Here is a 26,408-nt window from a genome sequence, read left to right on the forward strand (position 1 = left end):
AGCAAACTTATAGACTATAGTCAAAAGCTATAAAATATTTAATATAAAAATTGAGAATTATAAAGTATCTAATTTGCAATTTTCTCTCAGTCCTTCCATCCTGGTTTTTAAAATTTTTCATTCACTTAACAAATATACCAAGCTCCTACCATATGTAGGCTCTCTTTAGGAGCTGAGGAGAAAGTGATGAATAAACAGACAAAACTCCCTTCCTTCATGGGGTTTATGTCCCAGTGGGAAAGATAAACAATGAATAAGATAAATAAGCAAAATGGATCCATGGTTAGATGGTGGTGAGGATTTTTGAAATATTAAAGCAGAGCAGGTGGTAGTAGTGAAATTCAGGTGGGTGGCCATTGTACCTGAGAAGGTAGCTTTTGAGTAAATTTATATCACTTTCAGATCTCTATCTGTTATGGACTGAATTGTGTCCCCCAAAACTTGTATTTGTGCTTTTGTTAATGGTTTTCTAATCATTTCATATGGCTGTATTTGTCTTCCCAGCAACATTACATGTTATTAGAAGGCAATTTGCCAGTATTCTACCACTTTGGTTTTCTCTGGAGCACTTAAGTATGTTGAGCTGATTGTTTTTGAGCCTTTGAAGATTACTGATATAGGAAACTGGTATATACAAAGTCCTTAGTAATTATAAATACTTAGCAATTGTTATTTTATCAGTAGCAGCAGAGCAGCAGCATCAAACATACTGGCCTAAAAATGACCATTGTCTTCAAACTTACCTTTTGGCATACAGCTCATTTTTCATTAAAATATTTTATTATATTTTTGCAAACCATCAAATTTTCAAATATAATTTCCCAGTTATGGGATATCCAATAATCTATAAAAGAGATTTTGCTGCACAATATTTTGTGATGTGGCTATGTGTTTGAACAATAATATCTAACATTTATTAAGGCATGCTTTCTTTACATGTAGTATCTCATATAGTCCTTATTAACCTTGTGATAAATGCTACTGTTATACTCACTTTAGAGATGGGGGCCCAAGTAAACAGCAGAGATTATGCAGGTAGTAAGTACAGAGGCCTAAACTGAATAGGTTAAGATAACAGCAGCTACTGTAACAAGGAAATCCCCAAATGTATAGTTACTCAAACACAACAGAAGTGTGTTGCCCATTCACATAAAATTCGAAATTGGGGTTTCTCTTTGGCAGAAGGCTCTCCTTCAAGTGGTGATACAGGGTCCCAGGCTCCTTCCTTCTCACAGGCCTCAAAAACATCAGAGAAAAAGCATGGAGAATGGGGCACAGGAAGATCTTCTGCCAGGCCTGTGATACATATCACCTTAATCCACTGGCCTAGTTTCAGTCATCTAGCCACACCTAATTTCAAAGGAAGCTGGGAAATGTCATCTAGCCGTGTGTCTTGGTGGAAGAGGAGATGTACCAGAACCCCAGACATTCTGATTCTATAACTCAGGCTCATAGTAGCCCTTATGATGTTTCTGTGGATTAACTTTAGAATTAGATATGATATATTGTATGCTTCATGCACTTGTTCAGCCACGGGTTTATGAGAACACCTTCACTTTGTTTTGAAATGCTATTTCCTAAGTCTCTCCATTTCCAAGTGGTTTTCCACTGTCATTTGTTCTATTTGTAAACGCCGGCATCGCTTTGACTGTAGTATCTTGCTTCAAGCTCTATTTTTTTAAAAAAGAAAACCAAACCCTCAGAATTATGAAACCAGTGAACAAAATATTTCCAAGAGTTTTTTTTTTTTGGATTGTGTTGGTCTAGATTTTGTTTTCCTGATGTTACCAAAGAAGGAGTATGACTAGCTTAAGAAAGTCTTTCCTTGACTCTCATGGAAGATCTTCATCAAATCTCATAAAAGTGGAAAGGTGGTTATATGTAGAGAGGCAGAGGACTAAAATATAACCACAAAATTAAGGCTTTGTGACTTTTAAAATTGTGTGTTTTCCTAGAAACCACACAAGAGCAGTTGCTAAGGTGGTCTTAAAAGATTTTTAAAATACGAGTGCGAATAATGGGAAATCTCAACAACTACTTAGATTGTGATTAGGCTATCAAATAATTATATACTTTCTGTACTTTTTCTCATTTTGAATTCCTTGAACTATTAATAAACGTTAATACAATGTATTTGGTTTTGTAAAGAGATATAGCCCAAAGAGTATTGACTTTGAAGAGTCAGTTTAATTTAAAAGTTGCTAGTTCTTCAAGGAGTGTTAACCTCAAGAATACAAGCTCTAACCTCAAACTGACTTTTAATTACAAAGACCTAAAAACTCAAACCAAGACCAAGACAGATGTATCACCAAATGAGAAATGCTCAGATGGGTGCTATAGAAGCTAGGAGAGCTTCTAGGTTAAGTTGGGGACCTGGTCAAGGAAGTCTTTCCTTGAGAAAGAGTCAAAAAAATATATTAGAGACATGGAATCACAGAGAAGTGTGTGAGCAGGACATGTGGCAAGGAGTGGATGACCCAAAAATGTATGTCTGCTGCTTTTTCATGTATCATTTTCATGTGTTATTTCTCATGAGCTCCAAATTCCAGTAACAGTGCCCTATAAAGGTATCTTGTTAAGTTCTTCTGCTTGTAGTATACCCTAGAGACTACACAGTCCTTAGATATTCCATATAAAATACTTTATTGCATTTTTAAATGCAGACATTCAAGTTCATTGTAGAAAGTGGTCTATTTTTAGGCTCAGGAGAAATCAAATCCACTTCTCTAAAAGAATTTTGGAGATAAATACTCATATAAAACATTTTCTTAAGCAATTTCTCCCCTTCAAATGATCTGATGCCCCATTGAAATATACAAAGAAAGCTTCAAATATATCTTGGCTCAAACTTTTTCAAACCAAAGTCACTTATTTTCTGATGAGTCAGAAAATCATGTTGATGGATGAAACTGGTGAAGTATTGACATTTGGCTGGTTAACCAGTTAATTCTCCTCAACACCAGCATCGTTCCAGTGATCCTCTCTTACCGCAACTGTTAGTGAATTACTAAAAGAATAAAAGTGGCTCCATCAACACTGAGCCCTGGGAATTGTAGGATTTAAGCTTTTTGTGCCTGATGTGACAAGGGCTGCTGGGTAGCAGAAACAAGCACATACTTCCTCTTCTAACTCTTCTTAGTAGGTTAGTGAGGTATCATAAGAAACAAAGATCCACAAATTTGTCTTTCTATGGACTTCTTAGGTATAATATATCAATATGGTAAAGCCCAATTTGGCCATCAGATGCAGTAACGAGGTCAGATTCTGGGACATGGTTCCCAAAGGCATAAGTCTGGTGGGTGAACTCCGGGATACATGGATCTCAGGAGATATCACAGAGACCTACATTGCCCAGCTTTATACTCCAAAGTCAACTACAATTTCCTTTCTGACTTGCAGCAGAAAAACTAAGTACCCAGAGAACATTTCCTATTCTCTAGAATGTTCCAAGTTGTTGACTTATGCCAGCAACTCTAATTGGACTTGTGCAGTTAAACTATTGTGCCCACCCTCAAAGTACAAATAGCCTATCTGTTATTCCATCTGAAACACGCTTGCTTCATTTTTGCTTACATAAAAGGATATCAGTCCTACTCTAGGTTTGGCTGACCCACCAGGTGCATCTAACAGCCTCACTCTGGGGACTTGAACTCACAGTGGTTCAGTACTTAGGAAAAGCTTATTTAGAGAAACAGAATTAGAGAGGATTGCCAGAAGTTTATGCGGTACCTCTGTTCTTCTTAGAAATTCCTGACATTTATGTCTCTGGATTAGGCCAGATCACTGAAAAAAGGAATTCCTGGCTGATGTCATCCCTTGTGAAATTGAGTGAAGTGCTTACTCTCTTCCACTCAAGCCATCAGCCCCAGCCTCCTTTGAGTAAAGTAACATTTAGACCTACAAAACTCCCTGTTGTATAGCTGATGTGTTCACTGATCTGCTATGCACAGTGGATAAAAACCTACAAGAGAGATGGCACCCTGGCCTCACTGCCAGGAATAGTTGTTCTCATCTGAGCAATGGGTTTGCTGTTATCCTGTATACCACATGAACCACCTACCTGATTTTGGCTGCTGGGAGACTGAGAGGCAGGGCAGCAACCTGTCTCCAGCATCAGTACCAAACTCCTTAGCCTAGATTTTCTGGGTTAGCGTCATTCCTGTCTTTACCTTATTTTCTAAGCTCTTATTTTTCTTTTTTCCCTTCATATTATCACTTTCTTTGGGTTATTGAATTATCAGAATTTTTATAACCTACTTAAATCTTTTATGAAATAAATTTGAGGTATATAAATGAATTAAGTATTCTCAGTTATCCCTGAGTGTTTTGAGAATAAGACATATGTAAATTATTAGTTTTCAGATAACTGGAATATGCTCAATATAGTTAACATTAAAGTCATTACTGTTGTGTCTGTGACTAAACTATATGTGTATACTTTCGGGGTCTTGGCTGTCTTGGTCATCTCTGTAGGTGTAGTTGCTAGTGCTCAGTAAATATGCCTGGAGTGATTTGAACAAACAGGATCTTTTGGTACCTAAAGGTTGCCATCATTACATCAGAAGCAAAGTGAAGACTTGGCACTGTGGTGTTTCCTTCACCCTTATCAGACATGGGGACAGCACTAGCACCTCTGACGTTCTCCTGTCTCCCTTTCTGCAGACTCACATTTCAAGACTCCCTCCTGGTGCGGTGGCAGGACAGTCCGTCGCAATCGAAGGTGGGGTTTGCCGCCTGGAGAGCCCAGTGAACTGACACTTCAGGCTGAGCGTGAGGCCTCTGAGATGCATTTCAGAACCTGAGCTTTTTGGGGTTTTTAACTGAAGTTGGATGTTTTATCTTCCTTGTTTTAAAATTCCTATTGCAACCTCGTGCACCGCTCATGACACAAGTGCTGCTGTAGTTAGCGCTTAGTGACAAGCGGGCCTTTGGCGGGTGAGTGGGATTGTGTGTGTGTGCGTGCATGTGTGCGAGTGTGCTTGCTTCTCCCTTTATGAAATAGAAATTCCTCATTGTGTAACCTAAGACCAGGAATGATTAAATCGTCTTTACAAAATGTGTGCTTTAACTGTTTACAAGTAAAACCTAAAGTTGCAGGAAACATTTTTTATTTCCTAAAGAGGTACCAACTGTCGTTGATGTAATGTGTCAGAACTGAAGAGTAAATCTCCTTGTTTAAATGATTTGGCAGTGGTAGTGCTCCATTTAATAATAGGAATAAATAACAAAGTGTTTTTATTTGTTAACCAGTTTAAGTGGATCCTGTGGTAACTTAAACTGTTGTTCTCATCCCTCATATGGGGCATTTTTCTTTAACAAAGAATGGTTTCAGTGAAACAATCTAGCAGAGAATTAAGGTCAGAACCTTTTTAAATAATAGTCTGATAAAGTTTGTACTTCTTTCCACAGCTTTTCTAAGCTTAAATATTGCGTAGCTTCGAGCTGTATGTACTATATTATGAATGAATATGTAAAGAGAACATACAGTAATGCACAGTCCTTAATTTGTGTATAATGGAATGTTATTTACAATATAACTGTAAATAAGAAAGGAAAGTTTATGGGAAAATTCAATATTATCTTTGTTTCTTGTTTAAATATATTTTTAAGATAAAGGCACAAAAATAAAAGAAGCATATTACTGGGTATAATGTGTGACTCCTCTTCACAGACTAATAAATTTTCTTTTGAATCGTAGATTGGAGACCTATTTTTTATTTTGTTCATAAAAAGTTACTTCTTCCAGAAATCATACCATTATCCATCTCGCTGCTGATTGTTCAAAATCCAGTCCAGGGCAGACACTAGCAAGATGAAAGCTGAACTTAGTACGTGATCGAATGGTCAATATGGAAATCCCTAAAATTTCTGGTGTAATTTGATAAAAATAACAAAGGGAAGGAATAAGAACAATTTTGCTTTGAAAAGTTTTAGTGGCAGCTAAAAGCTCAATGGTTTGAGTTGATAAATTGCTTCTAAATGTTATATTTAGGGATTCTGGAGCCACATAAGAAAACTAAGACTTATCCTTTTGATTTTTTATATAAGAAGTGGTTATCAAGAAGATACTAAAGATAGACTCATTCTGGGGGAGGAAGTTCCTTGCACCATATAATCATGGCTCTGGGCGGTAACTGATAAAGCCCCAGATGAAATTATATACTTGACATCGATGTATGGCCAAATTATAAAGGAAAGACAACCAAAATGGAGTGGGTGTAAATATGAATAATTTGAGAGCTACTGATTTATATTCCTCATACAGGCAATTACATTTGTCTTGCTGTGTTCTTGTAGACAGGTTGGTGCCGTAGTATCTGTTTCTCATTCTTAATGAGGCTGAGAACTTAGTAAGAGATGGGCTGGCTGCTGGGGAGCCTTTGGCTTCAAAAGCTTTCAAAGACCAGTTACCTGTTGGCAGGGTTTTTTTCAGGAACTGGATTAGATCACATAAAACTATTAGGACACTTTGGAGTCTGAAAATTGTCTGACCTATTTCACCAGGAATGCCATTTCTTTCATCTCCTTTTGAGTTTATTCCATTCATATTTAAAAGTTTGAGCTGGTTAATGATCCCTTTTATGAAGAGTTTAAAAACTGGTCAGTATAAAGGAGCACAGCTCCTGCAAGAGCAGTTTGTTGAGACTTTATTCTCCAATTTTCTAATTTTTTTTAAATTATGGAATATTGTGAAGCCATGGGGAGGGGGAAGTCACATTCAAAATCATAGAGGCAAAACTATGGTGGGTAATATAAGTTCCTTCATTATACGATCAGATGTTAAAGATCAGCTACTGGAATCAGAGGATAGTGACAGTTATAAATAAAAACTTTATTTCACATGAAAGTAGAAAAGGTAGAAACAGATAGGAAAATAACTTCATTCTCTAGTCTGACTTATATCACCAAGATCCTGAAGCTGTATTTTAGGATGGCCACTTTTTTTTTTTTTTTATTTCAGCATATTATGGGGATACAAATGTTTAGGTTAAGTGTGTTGCCTTTCCCCATTTCTCCCCGTCCCCTCCCCCCCCCCAGTCAGCTTCAAGTGTGTCCATCCTTCAGATGGTGCGCATTGCATTTTTATGTATGTATATAACCATCCCTTCCTCCCCCCTCCCATCTTCCCAATGCCTGATAAATGTTATTCCTATATGTACACTTAGGTGTTGATTAGTTAATACCAATTTGCTGCTGAGTACATGTGGTGCTTATTTTTCCATTCTTGGGATACTTCACTTAGTAGAATGGGTTCCAGCTCTATCCAGGAAAATACAAGAGGTGCTGTATCACCATTATTTCTTATAGCTGAATAGTACTCCATGGTATGCACATACCACATTTTATTAATCCACTTATGTATTGATGGGCACTTGAGTTTTTTCCACATCTTTGCAATCGTGAATTGTGCTGCTATAAACATTCGAGTGCAGGTGTCTTTTTTATAGAGTGACTTTTGTTCTTTTGGGTAGATGCCCAGTAATGGGATTGCTGGATCAAATGTATCACTTTAAGGTATCTCCATATTGCTTTCCACAGAGGTTGAACTAGTTTGCAGTCCCACCAGCAGTGTAGGAGTGTTCCTATCTCCTTGCATCCACGCCAACATTTGTTGTTTGGGGACTTTTTGATAAAGGCCATTCTCACTGGAGATAAGTGATATCTCATTGTGGTTTTGATTTGCATTTCCCTGGTGATTAGAGATGTTGAACATTTTTTCATATGTTTGTTGGCCATTATTCTGTCTTCTTTTGGAAAGTTCCTGTTCATGTCCTTTGCTCACTTTTTGACAGAGTTTTTTGATTTTTCCTTGCTGATTTTCCTGAGTTCTAAATAAATTCTAGTTATCAGCCCTTTATCAGAGGTGTAGCTTGCGAAAATTTTCTCCCATTCTGTAGGTTGTCTGTTTGCTCTTGTGACAGTTTCTTTGGCTGTGCAGAAGCTTTTTAATTTGATCAGGTCCCATTTATTTGTTTTTTATTGATGATGTGATTGCCTTTGGGGTCTTCTTCATAAATTCTTTGCCCAGGCCAATGTCTAGAATAGTATTTCTAATGTTTTCCTCTAGAATTCTAATAGTTTTACATCTTAGGTTTAAGACTGTTACCCAACATGAGTTGATTTTTGTGAGAGGTGAAAGGTATGGATCCTGTTTCAGTCTTCTACATGTGGCTATCCAGTTTTCCCAGCACCATTTATTAAATAAGGATTCTTTTCCCAGTGTATGTTTTTGTCTGCTTTGTCAAAGATTAGTTGGCTATATGAGGATGGTTTTATATCTGGGTTCTCTGTTCTGTTCCACTGGTCAATGTCCCTGTTCTTGTGCCAGTCCAAACTGTTTTAATTACTATAGCCTTGTAGCATAGTTTGAAGTCTGTTAAATTGATATCTTCTGTTTTGTTTTTATTGCCTAGGATTGCTTTTGCTATATGGGGTCTTCTCTGGTTCCATACAAAGCTTAAAATTATTTTTTCTATATCTGTGAAAAATGATGATGGTATTTTAATAGGGATAGCATTGACTCTGTAGATCACTTTGGGTAGTATAGACATTTTAACAATGTTGACTCTGTTGACCCACGAGCATGGTATGGTCTTCCACCTGTTTACATCCTCTGCTATTTCCTTCCTCAGTGTTTCATAGTTCTCCCTGTAGAGGTCTTTTACCTCTTTAGTTAAGTATATTCCTAGGTACTTTATTTTCTTTGTTGCTATTTTGAAGGAAATTGAATCTTTGATTTGGTTCTCAGTTTGACTGTTATTGGTGTATATGAATGCCTCTGATTTGTGTGTATTGATTTTGTATCCTGAGACTTTACTCAATTCATTTATCAATTCAAGGAGTCTCTCGGTTGAATCCTTGGGGTTTTCTGGATATATTATCAGCAAAGAGTGAGAGTTTGATCTCTTCTGCTCCCATTTGAACACCCTTAATTCTGTTCTCTTGTTGGATTGCTGTAGCAAGGACTTCCAGTACTATGTTGAATAGAAGTGGAGATAGTGGGCAACTTTGCCTTATTCCAGTTCTAAGTGGGAATGCTTTCAATTTTTCCCCATTCAGTATGATGTTGGCTGTGGGTTTGTCATATATGGCTTGTATCATTTTTATGTAAGCCCTGTCTATGCCTATTTTGTTGAGCCTTCAAACAGAATGCTAGAACAAATGGGGCTGACTGACATTTACAAGACATTTTACCCAAAACCCACTCAATATATGTTCTTCTCATCAGCTCATGGGGCATTCTCTAAGATTGACCATATCCTAGGACACAAAGGATGTCTCAAAAAATTTAAAAATAGAATTTATACCATGTATCTTTTCAGATCACAGTGAAATAAAAGTAGAAATCAACCCTAATAGAAACTCTCATTTCTACACAGTCATGTAAATTAACAACCTTCTGCTGAACAATTACTTCATAAACGAGGAAATCAAGATGGAAATCAAAAGGTGCTTTGAACTAAATGACAAAGGAGATACAAGTTATCAAAATCTGTGGGACACAGCTGAAGCAGTCCTGAGAGGAAAGTTTATTTACATAAATGCTTATATCCAAAAGTCAGAAAGATCACAAATACACAACCTAATGAATCGACTCAAAGAGCTGGAAAAAGAAGAACAGACTGACCCCAAACCCAGCAGAAGTGAAATCAATAAGATCAAATCAGAACTAAATGAAATTGACAACAGGGAAACTATACGGAAGATTAATAAAATGAAAAGTTAGTTCTTTGAAAAAATAAACAAAATTGACACGCCTCTGGCTAGACTAACGAAAAGCAGAAAAGAAAAATCTCTAATAAGCTCCATCAGGAAAAATAAAGGAGAAATTACAACTGATGCCACAGAGATACAAGATATAATTTATGAATTCTACAAAAGCCTTTATGCACACAAACCGGAAAATGTGGAGGAAATGGAAAAATTCTTGGGATGTCTACTTTTAATGTGGATGATTTTAACTATGTGCCCATATTTGATTTCTTTGTAAGTTATGAACATTGGATGTTTGGTTCTCTTGAGTATAATTAAGCCTGGTCTGGATTCCTGAAGGCCATCACTGTGACCTTGTTCTGGGTTTGGAAATAGTGTCTTCAGGCCTTTGTGGGGATTGGGGGGTAGTCTCACTAAAAGCACCCGGAATCCTTGTGCTGAGTGAGCGTATCACCTGGTTGAGGTTTATTCTCCTGTCTTGTCAGCTGTGCCACCTCTCTCTGCAGGCTTTTTCTCCTCTTTTAATTGTGAACTTGAACTTGAACTTAGATACTGCTCTGTTAGAATGTTGTACAAAGTATGTATAAACAAGTACTAAATGCTGGTCTGAGGTACTTGTCTATAAGCAAAGTGAATGAATTTTGGTTTATGGATATGAAGATCTCTCTTGAGGCTACTCAAAAGCCTTTTTGTGTAATTCCTAGTTTTCTCCCATGTTTGAGAGTGGTAATGTTGCATATCACTGACATGCACGTCAGCAAGGTTACTGTTTTGACACTGGATGGAGGCAGCGGAGGAGGAAGAAAGGGAGTGAAGAAGGTACGATTTAGAAAAGTGTTAGAATTGTTCTTGAATCTTGAGAGTGTATTTGATAATTGTGAAATCTTTTTTTTTTCCCGACCTGGCCATTTTTATTACAAAAGTCTGAAGTATACTTACCATGAAAAATCAGAAAATAGGTAAGAAAAATCAAGAAAAAAATTAACTCATAGCCCTACTTCCCTAGAGACACCAGTTAATAAATAACACATTATAGACACTTTTTCGCATAACTTGTGTTTTTAACAGTAAAATGGGGCTCTATCAAACCCCAAAATGGAGTTATATAATCTGCAGTTTTCATTTAATAATGTCACAAAAAGATGGCCAGACCAGTTTACACAATACTTCCCTTTCTTCTCATACAATGCTGGTTCAGCCAGATGCTGCTGACTACTTACACTTTTATCCTAAAGTTTTTGTGGAAATCTGCTTCTCCTCCCAGGAACACTGGCCCAAGAAAAGGCTGAGTGCAGAAAAAATGAACACCTGTGCATATGATTAATTTGTTTTACTTTAGTTCTATTCTAAACTCTTCCCAGAAGCTGATTAACCAGGGGAAGGAGAAATGGGTGGGTGAATGTAGTGGGCTATAGGTGGGAGTGAATGGGAGGTTGGCAACATAAAGTTAGTCCTTTTACATTAATATTTGTTCCAAGACATTAAGAATTCTCAAGGAATATGCCTTTTTTCCTTGACACTTAATTTGGGTGCAAGTTATTAGGTATTAGCCTAGATATCTATGATCAGAGACCCACAGGCTGACCAAATTGACCAGACAGGGCCCCCTCCCCACCCCCACATGCTGCTGTCTCTAAAGCGTATGGCCACAGGAAGAATTAAATCTAAAACTGGCAAGGGCTTCCTTCCCAGACAGCATACTCAGCTTCCAGAGGACCATCAGCCAAGCCCAAGGTGGTTCGTCATGACCAGTTGTGGAAAGCCGGCAGGAAAAGTAAGCTCTGGTGGTTTCTCCTTTACGTGGTGCAGTCACTGAGGCCCTGAAACCACAGTGGTCAGAGCCAGAAAAACTTTGTGGGTGAGGGTTTCTCTGCGTTGAACTGCCATGGTGATTTCTCTGATTGTCAACAGAGCTTCAGAAGCTTGAAAGAGTAAAATCAAAACAATTCCTTTAACATCTGCTATCACTATTGTGTTGGAGATCTAGAGAGTTACTCCTAAAAATGGTCTTTCCTGGCTTTGGAAAATCCAGCAATGCTTAAGAGTTAGAGGACTTCTAATATTAAGAAAAACATGTGCTCTTTTCCATGCAGAAGTAGTAAGATTTTAATCTTTCCACCCAAGTTCTTTCCCCAGACCTAACTAGCAGTCTTCCCCATCTGGTTAGTGGGAACTCCATCCTTCTGGGTGCTCAGGCCAAAACTCTTGGAGTCTATCTGTTTCATGTATCTATGGCTGAATAACAAGTCACCCCAAACTTAAGTGACTTAAAACAACAAATATTTTATTTGCCCACAATTCTGTAAACTGGGCATGGCTTCATTCAGTATTTTTTTTTTTTTTTTTTTGCTGCTCTTGCTTGTAGTAACCGGTATCCTGCATTTAGCCGGAGGGTGAGCTGGGACTGGGCTCAGCTGGGACACGGGGTTGGCTGAGCTTCCTTCTTTCTGCATGTAGGCTCAGGGCCTCTCTGTACGGTCTTGGCACGCCACCTCCTGAAAGACATGTCAGCTCAAGCTCCCCAGGAGCACAAAAGCAGAAATTGCCAGGCCTTGTTAAGGTTCAGTCAGGAATGGCTCAGCATCACTTTGCCACACTTATTGCTTAAATTAAGTCACCTGGTTCGGCCCAGATTCAAGAACAGAGAACAGCCTAAGGGCATTAATCTCCAACAGGGTTCATTGGGAGCCATCAGCCTGACATCCTTGAATCTTCACTTTCCTATTCCACAACCAATCCATCAATGAATCCCATTGGCTCTCTTTTAAACTGTAGCCTGAATCCAACCACCCCTCACCACCTCCACTGCTACGATCCAGATTGTCTTTTATCTGAGTTGTTACAGTAAGCTCCACACTGGTCTACCTGCTTCCACTCTTGCCCCAGCAGTCACTTGTCCACTGGCAGCCAGAAGAAGTAAGAACATAGCACCCCTCTGCTCAAAACCTTCCAGAACATCTCGCCCCAGAGTCAGAACCCTGGGATTGGCTCCTCCTTGTTCTCTGACACTTCCTGCTATTCCACTGGCCTCCTTGCATTTCCTTAAGCAGTTCACACACCCACCCATCTCAGAACCATTGCCTGTGCCTGTATCCCCTTGGAAAGCACTTTCCACGTGGCTCCACATGGTTTGCTCTTTCCCCATCTCCTTCAACTCTTCGTTACCTTCTTAGCGAGGTCATCCCTGAGCACCTTCCTCACCACACCCCTCTCAGTACTCTTCATCTGCTTTATTTTTTCTCTTATACTTGTCACCTCCTCATCTAACATATAACTGACATATTTCGTTGGTTTATGTGCCTCCATTTGAGACTAAGTTCCCTGAAAATAAGGATTTTTGTGCCATTCATGTCATATCTCCAGCATCTAGGTGTCCTACATGCCTGGCACATAGTAGTCCCTCAATAAATGTTTGTTGAATGCATAAATGAAGGTTCCTCATGGTGACATGGAAGAGACAGTATGGAGATGTGTTTCAGTTTCCTGTTGCTACCATAGCAAATTACCACAAACTTAGCAGCTCAGAACAATACTAATTTATTATCTCATAATTCCGTAAGTCTGAAGTCCAGTAGGCTTGGCTGGTTTCTCTGCTTCAGTTCCCACAAGGCCAAAATCAAGATGTCAAAAGGGCAGTATTCTTTCAGGAAGTACTAGGGGAGAATTGGTTTTACTCATGCACATTGTTGGCAGAATTCAGTTCCATGAAGTTGTAGGATTGAAATTCCCATTTCCTTGATGGCTGTTGTTTTGGGGTTGTTTTCAGTTTTCGCTCAGATTCCTTGCTTCTGGCCCCCTCCTTCCATCATCAAAACCAGCAACAACTGAGTAGTGTCCTGCTCATGCTTCAGTCTAACTCTTGTCCTTTGGCCTTGTTTTTCCCCACATCTCTTCTGACTGCCACTGGGAAAAGTTCTCCACTTTAAAGGGCTCATGTGATCATATTGGCCCACCTGGACAAGCCAAGCTGCTCTCCCCTGTCTTAAAGTTCATAACCCGAATCACACATGCAAAGTCCCTTTTGCACATAAGCAGCCTATTCACAGGTTCTATGGATTAGGGTGTGGATGTCTTCGAGGGCCATTGTTTTGCTGACCAGTAGCAGTGGTAGTTCAGTGAACTGAGGACAAGACATGAGGCTGGCCCTGGTTTTGCCACTGAGCTCTCATGTGTTCTGAAACAAGTCCCTGACATTCTTGGAGTTGCAGTTTCCACATGTGCCAATTAAGGGTATTGGATTAGAGCAGAGATTCCTAGAGCCTAGGCTTCCTTAGAAAATATCAGATTTGGTAATGGTGGGCCCACAAGGACCCAGAGTTTTAGTTTGCCAGAGTAAATGCCACAATTCTATTGGCCTCCTTCATACCTTTATGTGACCTACTCTGAGATACCGTGGTTTTGTTGTTGTTAAGCACGTGTCTAAAATTTTATACTATATTAAATAGGCACTCTCAAATATTGCTGGTGAAAGTAGATAATATAACACCTATGGGGACAGTTTGGCTATATCTATCAAAATTGCATGTATATTTACCCACTAACTTGGCAACATACTTCTAGGAGTTTATCTTATGGATATACCAACACATACAAAAATAATGTAAGTACAAGAATATTTGTTGCAGCATGTTTATCATAGTAGATTATTGAGAATAACCCATACTTATTATAGGAGATGTTAGATGAACTATGGTTTATCCCCACCATGGGTTAGTATGCAGCTGTCAAAAAGGAGATTGAGTTTCTCTTCACACTGGCATAGAAAGATCTTCAGTATATATTAAGTGAAAAAGGCAAAGTAACAATTAGTGTATATAATATACTTCCTTTAGGTTAAGATTTAGGACAAAGATTGGCCAGATGTGGGTTGTACTGTAATCCCAGCTACTGGGGAAGCTCAGGTGGGAGGATCAGGAGTTCCAGACCAGTCTTGGCAATATGAGATCTCCATCTCTAAAAAATACTTTTAAAAGGCTAGGTGCAGGCCGGGCGCTGTGGCTCACGCCTGTAATCCTAGCTCTTGGGAGGCCGAGGCGGGCGGATTGCTCAAGGTCAGGAGTTCAAAACCAGCCTGAGCAAGAGCGAGACCCCGTCTCTACTATAAATAGAAAGAAATTAATTGGCCAACTGATATATATATATAAAATTAGCCGGGCATGGTGGCGCATGCCTGTAGTCCCAGCTACTCGGGAGGCTGAGGCAGGAGGATCACTTGAGCCCAGGAGTTTGAGGTTGCTGTGAGCTAGGCTGATGCCACGGCACTCACTCTAGCCTGGACAACAAAGCGAGACTCTGTCTCAAAAAAAAAAAAAAAAAAAAAAAAAAAGGCTAGGTGCAATGGTGTGTGCCTGTAGTCCCTACTACTTGGGAGGATGAGGTGGGAGTTTCAGGCTGCACTCAGCATAAGGCAATTCTGGAAGAAGACATTTTAAAAAGTTGATATCTATAGAGGTAACAATTCTCAAAGATGACAAATGAAGTGGAAAAGAGGTGGGATGGCCTCAAACTGATCAATGTAACTGGTTGCCTACTGCTATAGTCTCAGGAAGGTGTCTTATTCTTGGATCTGTTCTTCCAGCCTTAAAGTTGGCCAGTGTCAGGCATTTGAGTGAGAATTAAAATTTGTGATCAGACCTTATCCTGTTCCCCTTCCCAAGATTGCCCCTGAACAGGTCCAAAGCAGATGCCCAGGAAAAACCAGAATCCTTAGAGGGGCAAAGAGTGGATTCAAAGCTACTGACCAAGATCTCTTCCACTGCCTTAATGCCTGGGTCATATTTTTCATGTTTTACATTAAGATTCCATTGGATTCATGTTTACAATTAAGGAACTAGAGGCAGATGGTTGACTCCATGGATAAACCCTTAAATCTCAAAGTCTTAGTATGAAAAAACTTTCTTACAAAAAAGTCCAAATGGTAGCTGTTCTCTGAACAATGATTTAAGAACTCGGGCTCTTTCCATCTTTCACACATGGCTTACAAGATCTCTGCAGCAAAAAAGGAGAGAAGCTCGTATGTAGAACATGGGACATGAGAAGAAAGGGTTAGGACTGCACATGATGCAGGATGATATGTGAATATGAGTATCTGAGCATATGTCTTCACTGGAGCTCATGGACCATGTGTCTTCAATTTCTTCTGCCCTTTTATACCCTTTTTATAAGGCTGTTGATACATGAATTTGACCGTGCAGTCTTAAAACTGCACACCTAGAGAGGACAACAAAAATCATTTAATCAATACCAACATTTTATATTTAAAAAAAATTTCAAAGAGAGGATGTGATTTGCCCAAAATAAGATACCATCTTTAGCACTTGATGATCATATAAACTTTCTATCAGGTATTTCTTATTTAAAGTTCATGTGATGCTTCCCCTCCCCCCACATGGAATAAAGGAATTAGACAGGTTCATAGACCTCATAATAGTAAGTTTTTCCAATTCAGCCATGCATTTAATGTAGCCACCCCAACTGCAAGGTTAATGGAAAATGGTTGTCCATCCGTTTCTGCTTGATCAATTCTGAAAACAGGCAATCCTCTGCATTATAAGGCAGCCCGTTCTACTTTTAAAAATAATTCAAGGTAACAAATTCTTGCTTATCTTTATTTAAAAATTACCTCCCTGTAACTTCCAGCCATTGGTTTTCCATTTTGGAGCTACATAGACTTCTTTCTTTCTATAAGAAAAGAGAGTGCTGATGCTCTCTCCAAAGGAACTGAACACATTTAAAAAACGTGGAGTTTAAGTTTAAGCATAAGAGCGCCTAGAACAACAAGACATACAATCAATAAGGAAATAAAAGACATTGATAGAACACTCTACCCAATAACAGCAGAATACACAGAATACACATTCTTCTCAAATACACATGGAACATTCATCAGAATAGACCATATGTTAGGCCATACAAGAAGACTTAATAAATTAAAAAGGATTGAAATCATACAATATATGTTCTCTGAGAACATACAGTAGAATAAATTAAAAAATAGTAATAACATTAAGATTTGGGAAACTCAAATACAAGGAAATTAAATAACACACCAATAAATAACCAAGAGGTCTAAGATAAAAGCATAGAGAAATTAGAAATGCTTTGAGATGAATGCAAACAAAGACACAACATACCAAAATATAGGGGATGCAACTAAAACAGTGCTATGGGGAAGTTTAAATGCCTGTGTTTAAAAAAGAAGAAACATCCCAAATCAACAACTAAACATTCTACTTTATGATAATGGAAAAAGATATGACTAAAATCAGAAATAAAAGAGGGGATAATACTACTGCCCTTACACAAATAAAAAGAATATAAAGGAAATGCCATGAACAAATGTAAACCAAGAAATCAGATAACTTAGATAAAATTGACAAATTCCTAGAAAGACACTAAACTATCAAAACTGACTCAAGAAGAAATAGAAAATGGAAATAGACCTATACAAGTAATTAGATTAAATTAGCAAGCAAAAACCTCCTAGGAAGAAAGCCCAGTAATAGATGGCTACACTGGTGAACTCTCCCAAACATTTTTTTTCAGAACCCATCACTTCAGAATCTGCCAAACATTTAAAGAAGAATTAACACCAAATCTTCAAAACTCTTCCAAAAAATGGAAGAGGAGAGAACACTTTCCAACTTATTCCATGAGGTGCAGTGACTTTGGAAAACAGGCAGTTCCTCCAAGCAGTTAAACATCAAATTTTTTCCTCCTAGGTATATACCCAGGAGAAATGAAAACATGTTTACACAAAAACTTGTACGTGAATGTTGATAGCAGCATTATTCGTGATAGCCAAAACATGGCAATAACCATAATGTTCATCAACTGATGAAAAGATAAGCACAATGTGGTATATCCAGATAATGGAATATTATTTGGCAATAAAAAGTAATAAAATACATTAAAGCATGCATGAACCTTGAAAACACTATGCTAGTGAAAGAAGTCAATCTCAAAGAACCACATATATGATTCCATTTATTTGAAATAGCCAATATATGCAAGTCTCTAGAGACAGAATGTAGATTAGTGGTTGCCTATGGCTGAGAGGGATGGGTGTGTTTGGGGCAAATAGAAGGGTGATGACTGAGGGATGGGGGGTTTCTTTTTGGGGTAATGAAATGTACTAAAATTGATTGTGATGCTGGATACACAACTTGTGAATATAGTAAAGACCATTGAATTGTACATTTTAAATGGGTGAATTATATATGTGAATAAAGTTGTCAATAAAGTTGTTAAAAATAAACTTGTTAATAAAGTTGTTAAAAATAGACAATAATTTAGGAATAAACATTGGAAGAGAATATTATATCCCATCAAATTCTTCACTTGTCCTGGTTGATCATTCCCAGTTTTTTCAAACATTCTTCACATAACATTGCTAAAAATTAAAGCGTCTCTCTTTTTAACCTAACTACAATAGCCTAGCCACATTATTACATCTAAAACTTTTACCAGTAATTCTTTCATATCGCTGTAAGTCCAGTCATGTTCAAATTTCCAGTTGCATTACATATTGAATCCTTTAAGGAGTCTAATGAGTTCTTTATAAATAGACACTTGTAGATAAAACCATATTTAGCAAGATGAACAAAGAAATAATATCCATTTCAGTTAGCTATTAGATTAGATACTACTAACTCAATCAATTTTTACATTTTGACTCCAAGCACAGTGTTTTCTCTATACCTAGGTTTCTGTTTCCAACCTTGTGGTCTCAGATCATGGTTTATTCAACAAAGTACCATTGACTGGGTGGCTTAAACAACAGACATTTATTTTCTCATAATTCTGGAGGTTAGGAGTTTAAGATAAGGTGTTGACAGGGTTGATTTCTTGTGAGGCCTTTCTCCTTGGCTTGTAGATGGCAATGTTCTCCCTCTATCTTCATAAGGTCTTTCCTCTGTATGTGTCTGTGTCCTGATTTCTTCTTATAAGGACACCAGTTATATTGGATTAGGGCCCACCCTTCTAACCTCATTTTACCTTAATTTTTTAAAAGCCCTATCTCCAAATAAAGCCACGTTCTGAGGCACTGGGATGTTAGGATATCAGCATATGAATTTTGGCAAGGAGGGACAATTTACTCATAATACATTATAAATGTAATTTAAAAAATGTTTGAATGTAGACCACTTGTAAAGGAAGAAATTTTCACAGTTTCCTTAGTGTTAATATAAGTTATTTAAAAATAGTATCACTTAAAAATGTGCAAACACAATCGTAAGTCCAAGTAGATTTCCAAGTGAATACAACAACCCCAAACCGATAAAGTTCATGTTAAGAATAATGTAACGAGTTATGTTACGTTACTTTTTGTTGTTATTGTTTTACCTTAAATTATTATTGCTTTAATTTTGGTTATTGTGTTTTTCAGTTCTAAAATTTATATGTGGTTTTTCTTTGTATCTTACATTTCTTTGCTGAGATGTTCCATTTTTCATTGGTATACATAATGTTCATACTTGCTAATTGAATGACTTTTATGACGGCTGTTTTAAAATCCTCGTCACATAATTCTAACATTTTGGTGTTGGTATCTGTTGATTATCTTTTGCTATTCAAAGTGCGATCTTCCTGGTTCTCAGTATGAGTGGTATTTGATGGGCTCCATGAGACAAAATGAAAACTCAGAGAACTCACTGCCATGCTGTTGCTTGGGTCCCAAGATCCCTAACTGGTCTGCCTTCTTTTCTCCACCTTTCCAACTCTTCCTATGTTTTTAATGCCTGGTGTCTTTGGCTATACTTGGTAGAGGGAATAGGGAAAAGGTACCTGTACTTCATCTTTCCAGGAGCAGAAGTCTTGATTCTATTATGGAAGCATTTATTTTGAAACCGAATATTTCAAGAGTTGACTTGATCCTCTTGATTTTGAACTTGGTAGCCATCGTCTAAGTTATCAACATTATGATTGGCATTACACTTCCTTTGGTTAATAAATTTGTTTTTAACTGCCTATTCTTTATTCTTTCCTCAGCCAATCCACTTAATAGATACCCAGGGAAATTGTGATACCCATGCACCACCTCTGCTCAGACCCTGAACGTAAAGATAAATCCACAGGGGCTATTTTTTTTTAAGTTCAGCATACCTAATTACTGATCATGATTCCATTTTCCCACTTTCTCTTTTTCAGTTACCTGAAATCTTCATTTGTCATCACTGTTACTACAACCTCAAATACAAATGCAGAAAATTGCCTAGCATGAATTAGTGACAAAGTGACCCTGAATATATTTGTATTAATTTATTTTATTTCATCATCATAATGAAAATATTTTAAATTGTCATTGAATTTGTGGGCTTGGGAGGCTACATCTGTAGACCCATGGGAGCACACAAAGTCTGTTTTGAGAAGCTCAGGGATAGACTATTTCCAGATGCAGCTGATTAATGAGAAGAGTTACTAATGTGCTACAAGCTAGCCTGCAGGAGGCTGGTAAATATCCGGGCACACGGGCTAGGGAAGGGGACAGGCGGGCACCATCTGTGGCAGGCCAGAGTGACATTCCTTGGAACAGCCCTCAACTCATGACTCCCAGGAGTTAGTATATAAATACCCCAAAGGCTCTTTATAAAGTGCTTTTAGTTTGGATATCTCATTTGACCTATACAGCGATTCTGGAAGGAAGGAAGTTATATGAAACAAGACCTACAATGGAATGTAATCCCTATATTCTGTTTTGTTGTCTCATGTATCCCAAGAATACCACCTGGCACATTATAGATGCTCAGTAAATGACTCATAAATAGAAGAGGAAACTGATGCTCCTGTGAGTCATCTGATTAAACTGCTAGTGAGAGAGCCAGGACTTGAATGCTGGCCTTCTGACCTCCTCGCAGAGTGCTCCCTCTACTACACTTAGGGAGATTATTTAAATATACCAATCTCATTAGCCAGCTCTAAACTGCAGCAATGTCAATGGTTTTAGAGTCTATGGAATCAGCATACTTGTGAAAATTTTAAAGATTTTTATGGCATAAATTGCCAAGTCTGCTTGTTTATGTCACACAGACATTTGGGGGTCACTTCATTCCCACAGTGGCCATTTGGAGATGCACGACCCCATAAAATAGAGGCAACTAGTTTTTCTTAGCTCCAGGGTAGTTGGAACACATTATAGCCCTTGTTTTTATGTTTTTCTTCTCATCATCAGTGATGTGAACATCTAAAAGTCAATTTGCTTAAAGAAATCTTCCTTTAACATTTTAACTTGGGCTTCAAAGAAATCAATTCTTACCTCCTTAAAGGATTCTAATGAGTTCTTTAATAAACAGACACTTGTAGATAAAACCATATTTAGCAAAACGAATAAAGAAATAATATCCATTGCAGTTAGCTGTTAGATATGATACTAACTCATTAATCAATTTTTACATGAGTCATGCATCTTCCCCCAAGTGGATGGTTCTTCTGTGAAGCCATTTTGATGCTGGGGCACTGCTTTCCCTAAACTCCTTAAAGTCATCAGGCACATTAAAGGATATCCAATTTCATTGGTCTAAGCTGAGTGATCGCAATTCATCAAGGCATGAAAAGTCTGTCCAGTCTTGTGGAATATCATTAAATGGTTCAAGGACGTTTCTAATCTTAATGATGGCCAAGGGGGAGCAACTATTATGATGATGAATGGGAATGAATATCTGGAAAAAGTTCAAGGCATGTTATACTTACAAAGACTAATACATGTTGTTTATCCAAATCATCCAACTGATTAAAGAAACACACAAAGCCCAAGACAGTTAAAAGCAGAGACCAAATAGGGTTTGACCTACCCTGGTATATTTATCGCTGACCATGTCATGCGTATAAAATGTATTGCTCTACCAAGATGCTGTGTATATAAATCGGGATGGTCTTTTGAGGCTGATGTTGAGTAATATAGGCTGTCCAGTTTATTGCCTGGCTAAATATTTATATAAAATGAGTTCATTGATGATGGGGAAGCCTCCATAAAAGGAGTCTTTCAATGTTACTAACTGATTAGCTACAACCCCCAAGGCTTAGCAAGAGCTGGGTGATGGTAACATTTGGGACTTCTGCTCCTTAAACCAATTCCTGAACTGCTCAAAATTTTAATTCCTGACCTGAGTTAGGTTTTTGTGTGTGTGTCCAGGTAAGGGAATCCTCTCTTGGTACCAAGAGCAATGCAGAATCTGAAAGGAAAGGGGAAATTCTTTTTTGCTATACACCTAGAAGAATGCTCTTTGGAGCCTATCTTTTTTCTGGGAGAGCAGGTCTATTAAATGCACACTGTTTTTAGTACAGGGAAGTCAATGCGGGATTCAATGGGGAAGACCCATTTCACATTGTAAAGGCCAGAGAATAAATCCCTTATGCAGGGGACTTGGTTTTGGTTGACTTTTCTTGGAGCAGGAGGAGGAAAAATCAACTACATAGGTGGCTGGGAGGATGTTGGGCTATGGTCCAAAGACTTAATCATAGTAAATATCTTTTCAGTAGGTCTGAGAGTGGTATTTGTTGGGCTGAAATAGTGCAGACACTGCTTAAAGGATCATTTATAGATAAGAAGTAGAAGTTAGAAGTAAGTAGGAAGCAATAGAAGACTTAGAATTATAGACTTTCTTCACTTAGATTCTGACACACCTCATGATCCTGGTTTTCCTCAAACCTCCCTGGTTTCTCCTTCTCAGAGTCCTTTGATGGTTTCTCTTCTCTTCCTGACCTCTGCACATTGGTGGTCGCAGAGCTTGGTTCTCAGCCCTTTTGTCTCCATAGATAATCTGATGGCTTTAAGTATCATGCCTCCCCAAACTCCCAGCCTGAACTGCATCCAAGCTCCGTATTATCTACTTGATGTCTTTCCTGTGACACTGAATAGAGCATTTTCAAATTCACACATCCAAACAGAACCCTTAGCTTTTGTCTCCCTATCCTCTAACTACAGCCTGCTCTTCCCCTCTCTCCTGTCCCCTGCAGTTCACCATTTCAATTGATGATTATGTTGTTCTTATTTACCCAGTTGCTCAGGTAAGAAATCTAGAAGCTGTCTTTGAGTCCTGTCTTTTCCTCACCTCTACAAATGTCTCCTGAACCCAGTATTTGTCACCATCTCCTCCACTGCCATTCTAGCTCAAGCGCCATCCTGTGTTGCCTAGACTGCTGCCCCCCGACCAGCCTCCCTGCCCTCCATTCCCTGCTCACCACAGCCAGATAGAGCTCTGACACCAGATATGTGTGGGTTTCCTCACACACACCAAGCAATTCTCCTGTGAACACCAACTGGGTGTCCTGTAATTTAACTCAATTCTGACACAATCTACCCAGAGCCCGCATCAGATCCCAGGGGTTGAAAGTTCAGTGTCACAGGACTGCACTCCTCCTTCAGATGCCAGTTGCAAGTGCATAGCAAGTTGTCACTTATACTTCCGACCAACCAGCTATAAAGTGGGAGTTTTCACAACCCCCTCTTCCAGTTCAATTAATTCGCTAGAGTGGCTCGCAGAACACAGGGAAAACACTTTACTTATAGTTATTGGTTTATTAATAAAGGATATAATAAAAGATACAGATGAATAACCAGATGAAGACATATATAGAGGCAAAGATACCTGAGCACAGGAGTGTCAATCTCTGTGGAGTTGTGAGGCACCACTCTCCTAGCACATGGATATGTCTGCCCACCTGGAAGCTCTCTGTAGCCCATAGTTTCCCTACGGGGAGGCTTCATGACATGGGCATGGTGGATTATTAACTCCATTTCAGCTCCTCTCTCCTCTCTGGAGAATGGGGGGTGGGGCTGAAGGCTTCAAGTTCGTAATCGTGGCTTAATCTTTTTGGAGACCAGCTCCATTCAGGAGCCCACCAAGAGTCACCTCATTAGAACAAAAGATGCTCCAATCACCCAGGAAATTCCAAGGGATTTAGGAGCTCTGTGTGAGATGCCCCCATAACTCAGGCAATTACAAAGTTCTCAGTAGCTCTATGTCAGGAACTGGAGTCAAAAGACCAAATATTATAATAGAACAAAAGATTCTCCTAGAGCACCCCTGTTTATGAGAATATTAGGAGCTCTGTCTCGGGAACCAGGGCAGAGACCAAGTATTAGAACAAAAGATTCTCCTAGCACCCCTATCTCTCTGAAGTTAGAAAAGTTTTAGGAGCTCTGTGCCAGGAACCAGGGGCAGAGACCAATATTTCTTATTATTTTACACCCTATCCAATCATACCTCCTCAACTTCTGGCTCTAGGCAACCATTGATCTTTTTTCTGTCACTATAGATTAGTTTTGCCTTTTCTAGAATCCATATAAACAGAATCATGCAGTACGTATTTATTTGTGTCTGACTTTTTAAATTGTGTTTGTGAGATGAGTTCATGTTGTTGCATGTAACAATAGATCATTAATTTTCTCTGATATATATAGTATTCCATTGAGTGAATATACCACAATATATTTATCCACTCTACTGCTGATGAGCTCTAGGTTGTTTTTAGTTTGAAGCTATTAAGAAGAACGGGCCTGTGGATATTCATGTATGTCTTTGGCTGGGTATATGTTTTCATTTCTCTTGGGTAAATACCTAGGAATGAAAAATTCTGGGCTATATGGTATTTTACATTTATATAAGAAACTGCCACACTTTTCCTGAGTGGTTACTCTTCCATTTCTGTCATGACTCATCTTACCAGGGGCTTAAAGAACCTCAGGAAAAAGGGTGTTTTACAGTGAGAAACATGGATTTGTTGTCCTTTCTCTTTGGTTCCCCTCTTATTTGAAATACATTTATCTTTCTTTTGCATTTTGGTGAAAGACAAATAGCCAAAAGAAACAAAATATTTATCTGATCCTGAAGATAAAGGAATTGAAGACTATGCTAATGAATTCATAGCCCAAAAGAGTGAATTGTTTGTTCCTTCAGCTTGGGATAAGTCTGCCTTTCTCCTTATCACTTACCTAGAGATTACTCATTCTTCTTATTTTAGCCTCAATGGCCTAATCCTTTGCAGACTTTTTTTTGTTTTTTTTTAAGATTTCTCATAGTATGCCTATTAAATATGGCTCTTTTTTTAACCACTGAAATCCTTTCTTTATAGCACTCAGCAGTTTATAGTCACTTATCTTTGTGTGTTTAGTTAATTAGTGTCTTTCTCCCTTACTTCATGGAATGAGGAACCAAGCCTCTTTTATGTCCCCTGGCTCATAGTAGAGCTCAAAAAACATTTGAATGAATGAGTAAATGAAAGAACTGGAAAAGGGGTTAATAGAACAAGATTGCCAAGCCAACAGTGTGACTCTACAAAAAAAAGTGAAAATCTGCATCTGTTTGTCAACTGCTAGCTCCCCAAGAAGACCACAGCAGTCCTCTGTTGATCAATCTAAGCTGAGTGCATTACTTACTGCCAGAGGGAGCACAACACCTTGACAGACTCTTAAGGTATCTTAGAAGGAAGAGGTCAAGGGCAGATATGCATAAGGTTTCAGGTCTGGTTTTGAGTGGTTTAAGGCAGACCTTTCAATGTGGAGATTCCAGCTGGGCAGAGTCCACGATTTAATAGCTTGGGACTGAAGGGCACAGAAAGGTAAGAGTTTTAGAGCAAGTCTTGCTTTGATAACCAAGAAGGTCTGCTTCATGGAGCAATCTGTTGACCTGAGACAGGGTGCTGGTTGAATAGTTCTTTGTTTGAAAAAAACAGATTTTCAGGAAGATCCTGGAGCAAACATTGAAGCTATTTATTGGCAAGAATGTTCTGGAACAAACAATAAAGTCATATTGATGTAGGCTTAATTCTGATACTTAAAGTTATGAGGCCGCAGGCAGCTCCTTAGTCTCAACACCCAGTTCCCTATAATTGAGTATAGGAAGGCAGATTACTTCTCTGACCTTTATGTGCTGAATGAAGAGACTGTGCATTACAACAATTGCTCCTATTGTTGATTGTTAAATCTGGGACAATGGGAGGCATGACTGGGATACCAACTGCTGCATTCCCAGCTCTTGAGTTTAAGCCATAGACCTCTTTTTATATAAGATATTAACATCCCAACAGTGCATCCTGGAACCAACATATGGAATTATGGTGCTTCTTTCTTTTTGCCCTTTCTCTGACTTTCTTTTTTATTAGGATTGCATTACTAGACAAAACCTTAGCTCTCCTGTCAAAAATCCAGTGGGAATGAAGAGTGGGAGGAAATCCCAACAGCGTGTTAGTTGAATAGCGGATGGCTCTAATGAGTGCTCAGCATTTGGGGGACAGTAGTGGTTGAGTTACAAGCAAGTTTTCACATGGTATCAACATGGCTATTTTTCTGCCAGTGTAAGAATGTGAGGAGTCCTGTGAGATCTCCATGGGACTCTTTGGGGATGGGGGGGTCTCCTTGACCAAAATAAATGGGACTGAGGGTTTGGGAGAGCAGAAAGAGTTAAACATAGAGGCAATTAAGTGCAGCTAAATTAAGTTGTCATTTCTCCACCAGTCACATCTCTGGCTATGTGGTGAACCATTCACCTGGCTGAAATGGAGAACAGAGCCAGTCCATAAAGCACTCCAAAGCCACCATCGCCATCACATTACACATAATTTGCAGCCAAGGCTTGACACCCCAGTGTTGGAGGAAGCACGCTGAGGTTTGTGCAATTCCTCAGCCACGTGTATGGTGGGTAGGGATGTAGGAAACTTTCTAGCCATGGAAAATAAACATCTCACCTCCAAAAGGG

General features: G+C 38.6%; 1 protein-coding gene across 3 annotated transcripts in view; it reads left to right on the forward strand.

The window, feature by feature from the left end:
• Nucleotides 1-26,408, forward strand: part of TASP1 (taspase 1) — a 311,116-nt gene that overhangs the window by 221,495 nt on the left and 63,213 nt on the right. For 2 of the 3 annotated variants that reach the window (XM_012780832.3, XM_076010923.1), the window contains exon 14: nucleotides 4,663-10,255. The exons of the other annotated variant lie outside the window; for it this stretch is intronic. In XM_012780832.3, the coding sequence (XP_012636286.1) occupies nucleotides 4,663-4,755 (93 nt within the window). In that variant the 3' untranslated portion in view covers nucleotides 4,756-10,255. Of the gene's footprint in view, nucleotides 1-4,662; nucleotides 10,256-26,408 lie in introns of those variants that run through there. 3 annotated transcript variants of the gene reach the window in all.

The sequence above is a fragment of the Microcebus murinus genome, chromosome 16 (genome assembly GCF_040939455.1).
Source record: "Microcebus murinus isolate Inina chromosome 16, M.murinus_Inina_mat1.0, whole genome shotgun sequence".
Lineage (NCBI taxonomy): Eukaryota > Metazoa > Chordata > Mammalia > Primates > Cheirogaleidae > Microcebus > Microcebus murinus.